General features: G+C 58.3%; 1 protein-coding gene across 1 annotated transcript in view; it reads right to left on the bottom strand.

Annotated features, from left to right (window-relative positions):
- Positions 1 to 375: 375 nt before the first annotated feature.
- The window catches only part of ETH_00012490 (uncharacterized protein), a gene marked incomplete at both ends in the record, with an annotated part of 9,382 nt that continues 4,398 nt past the window's right edge, over positions 376 to 5,359 (bottom strand). Inside the window, 4 exons of the mRNA XM_013373032.1 lie at positions 376 to 4,462; positions 4,694 to 4,770; positions 4,945 to 5,020; positions 5,239 to 5,358. Coding sequence (XP_013228486.1) covers positions 376 to 4,462; positions 4,694 to 4,770; positions 4,945 to 5,020; positions 5,239 to 5,358 — 4,360 coding nt within the window. The remainder of the gene's footprint in view (positions 4,463 to 4,693; positions 4,771 to 4,944; positions 5,021 to 5,238; position 5,359) is intronic.

Raw genomic sequence — 5,359 nt, forward strand, 5'->3', positions numbered from 1 at the left:
CCCTGCTTGCATCTGCTGCTGCTTCTTACTCTTAAACTGTTTAAACCAATTAACCTGCTTTCTAGTTCCTGTACAACCAACAGAGGCGCCCCTGCTGCTGCAGCAGCTGCTGCTGCAGGCAGAGGCGCCCCTGCTGCTGCAGCAGCTGCTGCTGCAGGCGGGCTGTCGCCCCTGCTGCTGCAGCAGCTGCTGCTGCAGGCGGGCTGTCGCCCCTGCTGCTGCAGCAGCAGCTGATGCAGGCGGGCTGTCGCCCCTGCTGCTGCAGCAGTAGCAGCTGCAGATGGGCTGCCATCCCTGCTGCCGATGGAGCAGCAGCTGAAGGGATGTCGCCCCTGCTGCTGCTGCAGCAGCGGCTGTTGCTGCTGTTGCTGCTGCTCAGTCGCGCAGCAGCGCTTCCAGGTCGATGTCGTCCACATTTGGAACAACAGCAGGAGCAGCAGCAGCAGGTCCTTTTGACCATCGGTGCTGCTGCTGCTGCTGCTGCTGCTGCTGGTGTAGGTGGCCCTGCTGCCGCTCGTTTGCAAATGCTGCCTTTGACGGTGGGGTTTGGCCTGCTGCTGCTGTTGCTGCTGCTGCTGCTGCTGTTGCTGCTGTTGCTGCTGCAGGTGCCACAAGAACGTCTGAGGGAATTTCAAAGCCTTCACCTGCCCAAGAGTCATCCAGCGCAAACTCAAGGTCCTCTTCCCCAGCAGCAGCAGGTGCTGCAGCAGCAGCAGCAGGAGCTGCAGCAACAGCAGGCGCTGCTGCTGCTGGAGAAGCAACTCCTGCGGATCCGAGCACATCCGATCTAGTAGCTGCTGCTGCTGCCTGTCGTGCTGCAGCTGCTGATGATGCTGCTTTCGTATTTGCTGCTGAGGCTCTCCAATCATCATTTATAGACAAGTGATCTCCTTCTGCTGCTGCAGGTGCTGCCACTAGAATAGGTGCTGCTGCTGCCACTGCTGCTGCTGTTGCTGCTGCTGCGTTGTCTACTGCAGCTGCTGGGGCCCCCCAGTCATCTTGGAAGTCCAAATCCTCTTCATCATATGGTGCTGCTGCTGCTGCTCCTGCTGCTGCTGCTGCTGCTGGGCTCGCTGCAGCAGGGCTCTCTGCAGCTTTTGCTGCTGATGGCGATGTTCCTGCAGCAGCAGCTGCTGCTGCTGAAGCTGCCTCCACCTGTTTTGTTGGGGCTCCCCAGTCATCCTTGAAGTCCAAATCGTCTTCTTCAAACGCTGCTGCTGCTGCTGCTGCTGTTGATGGCGGTGTAGCTGCAGCAGCAGCAAGTGCTGGTGAGTTTATGTCTACCAGCGCTGTTGGGGGGCCCCAATCATCTTTCAAGTCGAAGTCCTCTCCTTCAGTTGCTGCTGCTGCTGCTTCTGGTTCAGCTGCTGCTGCTGCTGCTGCTGGTTCAGCTGCTGCTGCAGCTCGTCCTTCTGCTGCTGCTGACGGCGGCGTCGCTGCAGCAGCAGCTGCTGCTGAGCTTGCTTCTGCCTGTGCTGCTGAGACCCCCCAATCATCCTTGAAGTCAAAATTGTCTTCGTCAGATGCTGCAGCAGCTGCAGCAGCAGCAGCTGCTGGTGCTGCTGGTGCTGCTGCTTGTTCAGCTGCTGCAGCAGCAGCTGCTGCTGCTGAGGGTGAGCCTGTGTCTTTGTGTGCTGCTGTTGCTCCCCAATCGTCATCAAATTCGAGACCCTCTTCATCAAACGCTGCTGCTGCTCCTGCTGCTGCTGCTGTTGCTGCCACTGCTGCTTGTTGAGCTCCTGCAAGAGGCGTTGCTGCTGCTGCAGGAGCTGCTGCTAATAGGGCAGCTTGTGCGGCTCCTCGCTTATCTTTGAAGCCTTCTTCGCCTGCTGCTGCTGCTGCTGCTGCTGCCACCGCAGGTGCAGCAACTGGTGTCGCTGCAGTAGGTTCTGCTGGGGCCAGTGGGGCTGCAGCAGCAGGTGGTGTCACTGCAGCAGGTGGTGGTGGTGGTGCTGCTGCTGCTGCTGTTGCTGCTGCTTCGTCTATTCCAGTTGCTGGGGCTCCCCAGTGGTCTTCAAAGTCTAAATCCTCATCATCGAATGATGCTGCTGCTGCGGCAGGGCTTGCTGCTGCAGGACTTGCTGCAGCAGGTACTGCTGACTGCGCCGCTGCTGCAGCAGCTGCTGCTGCTATTGACTGCGGCGTTGCTGCAGCAGCAGCTGCTGCTGGCACCTTCGTGTCTATCTGTGCTGCTGAAGCGCCCCAGTCATCCTCAAAGCCCAAATTCTCCTCTTCAGATGCTGCTGCGGCAGCAGGTGAAGCTGCAGCAGCAGGAGGTGCTGCAGCAGCAGCGCCTTTTGCTGCTGCTGCTGCTGCTGCTTGTCCTGCAGCAGCAGAGACAGGGAGAGGGGTTGGAGCGGGGGCCAGCAAATCATCCTTGCTTAGCGCATCAGCTGCAGCCAAGGCGGCAGGTGATGCTGCTGCCGCTGCTGCTGCTGCTGCTGCTGCTGCTGCTGGTGCTGGTGCTGCTGCTGCTGCTGCTGCTGGTGCTGCTGCTGCTGCTGCTGCTGGTGCTGCTGCTGCTGCTGCTGCTGCTGCTGGTGCTGCTGCTGCCGCTGCTGCTGGTGAAGCTTCAGAAGGCGCAGCCGGACTGGAAAGGCCATCTGCGAGTCTATTGATTTGAAACTCAATATCCCATGGCTCTGCTCCTCCCCACTGCTGCTGCTGCTGCTGCTGCTGCTGTTGCTGCGGGCGCTGCTGCTTCAGTTGCTGCTGCTGCTGCTGCTGATGATGATGATGCATTGTGTGAGCTCCGCCAGGCACACGCTGCCAATCTGGCTTCTTTTGCTGCTGCTGCTGCAGCTGCAGCGACATGACTGGGTCTCCACCGGGACCGCTTAAATCCTTCATGGACTCTGGCTGCTGCTGCTGCTGCTGCTGCTGTTGCTGCTTTTCTTGTTGCTGCTGTTCTGCTATGACTTCGCTGCCCCAATGCCCGTAAGAGTCCCAATCATTTGACTTGGCCGCAGGTGATTCTCCATGCATCGTTTGCCGCTGCTGTTCTTGCTGCTGCTGCATTTCTTGCTGCTGCTGCTTTTCTTGCTGCTGCTGCTTTTCTTGCTGCTGCTGCTGTTCTTGCTGCTGCAGCGGCTGATCCTGATGAACCACAGAAGGCAGATTTTCCTGCTTCCCGCAAATGAAGGCACAAGAGGGGCTAAGCCCTTCACCAGGTTGTTGCTGCTCTTTTTGCTGCTGTTGCTGCTGCTGCTGCTGCAGTTGCTGCTGCTGCTGCTGCAGTTGCTGAGGTGTCTGTTGATCCCTTTGTTGATATGGCTGGTGCCCCAATATATTTTCTTGCTGCTGCTGCCGCTGCAGCTCCTGCAGGCTTTCCTGCTGCTGTTGCTCCCCCTGTTGTTGTTCATGCTGCTGCTGCTGCTGCTGCTGTTGCTGCTGCTGCAAGCTGTCTCCCCATTCATCTCCAAATATGTCATCTTCATCCCACCCCTCAGCAACCTTGGGGCTTTGCTGCTGCTGCAGCTCCTGCTGCTGTTCTGGCTGCTGTTCCTGCTGCTGCTGCTGCTGCAGCATCTGCCGTCGCTGCTGCTGTTCTGCAAGATCCTGCTGCTGCTGCTGACGCTCCTCCACCAAATCCGCTTCCCAGTCCTCACCGGCATCCCACCCTGCTGCTGCTTGGTGAATTTGCTGCTGCTGTTGCTCCTGCTGCTGCTGCTGTTCCTGCAAGTGTTGTTGCTGCTGCTGTTCTTGCTGCTGCTGCTTTCTTTCCTCCTGCTGCCACTTTTCATGCTGCTGCTGCTGCCAGTCTTGCTGCTGCTGCTCTTTCTGTGCCTGATGCTGCTCCTGCTCCTGCTCTCTCTGCCGCTCCTGCTGCTGCTGCTGCTGCTGCTGCTCTTCTTCCAAGTCACTAAGCCAGTCATCGTCTTCCCAGCCACCTGCACCCGAGTCTGCGTCCTGTGTCTGTTTCTGCTGCAGTTGCTGCAGCTGTACTTGCTGCTGCTGTACTTGCTGCTGCTGCATTTGCTGCTGCTGTATTTGCTGCTGCTGCGCTTGTTGCTGCTGCTCAGGTGGACTCTGCACAAGGTGCTGCATCGGGGATTTCGCCATATCAAACTGGCTTCCCTGCTGCTGCTGCTGTTGCTGCTTCACGAACTGCTGCTGTTGCTTCTGCTGTTGCTGCTGCTGCTGCTGCTGAGCTGCTTCAGAGGATGAGGGGGAAAGGCCTGAGCTGCATCCCGCAGCAGCAAGAGCTGTTGCTGCGTCTGCCGATGCGTGTGCTGCTGCTGCTGCTGCTGCTGCTGCTGCACTCAAAAACTTTTCCGCCTCCTTTATCACAGCAAGAGCAGCTCCCTTCTCGAGCTGCTGCGTCTTGGTGGACATTTGCTGCCGGTGCAGTTCTGCTGTTGCTGCTGCTGCGGCAGCAACAGCAGCATTCGCCCTCGCTGCTGCATGCGCTGCTGCTGCTGCTTCTTTTGTCTGGAGCTGCTGCTGCGCATCCTTCAAAGAGCTGCAACACAAAGACAGCACAACTTTCAAAAAGGCCTCCTGTTTTTGCTGCTGCTACGGCGTTTGCTGCTGCTGCTGCTGCTGCTGCCCTTGGTACTATTGCTGCCGCCACAGAATATGCTTGAATCTTTACAGGGCCTCTGAGCAGTGGTGCGATTCTGCTGCTGTTGTTGCTGCTGCTGTTCCTGTTGCTGCTGCCGTTGCTGCTGCTGCTGCTGTTTTTGCTGCTCACTGTTCAAGCTGTTGCTTGGCCTCCAGCAGCTGCTGCTTCTGCTGCTGCAAATCTTGCAGCGAGGCTGCCGTGTGAACCTGCAAGGCCGCAGCAGCAGCAGCAGCAGCAGCACCACATGCAGCGACAACATCAGCAGCAGCAGCAGCAACAGCGTCAATAGTGCCGCGACAGGAATCAACACTAGAACACCAGCAGCAGCAGCAGCTGCTGCTGCTGCTGCTGCTGCTCCTGCTGCAGCAGCAAACACGTACAGAAGTCTCCTCAATTTTCTGAGAGCACTTTTCCAGCAGCGCTTTGGCTTCTTCTACGGCCCCTTCTGCTGCTAACCTGCTCAAGCGCCCCATAGCAGCAGCAGCAGCAGCAGCTGCAGCAGCAGCGGCAGCACGTGAGCAGCTGCTGCAGCAACTTATGCAGCGGCAACGCAGTTAGCAGCAGCAAAGGGGCTTCCGCGCAGCACTGGTCAAGGCACGAGCTGCAGCAGGAGAGCAGCACAACCAGTAGCAGCAGCAGCAGCAGCAGCAGCAGTAGTAGTAGCGGCTCATTACCTGACGCTAATGTCACCGTTAACCGAGAACACTTCACATTTCTGCTGGCCATTCTGCTTCTGGAGCATCTGGTCTTGCTGCTGCTGCTGCCGCTGCTGCTGCTGCTGCTGCTGCTGCTGCT

Source organism: Eimeria tenella, genomic scaffold (genome assembly GCF_000499545.2).
Source record: "Eimeria tenella Houghton genomic scaffold, Eth_scaff119, whole genome shotgun sequence".
NCBI lineage: Eukaryota > Apicomplexa > Conoidasida > Eucoccidiorida > Eimeriidae > Eimeria > Eimeria tenella.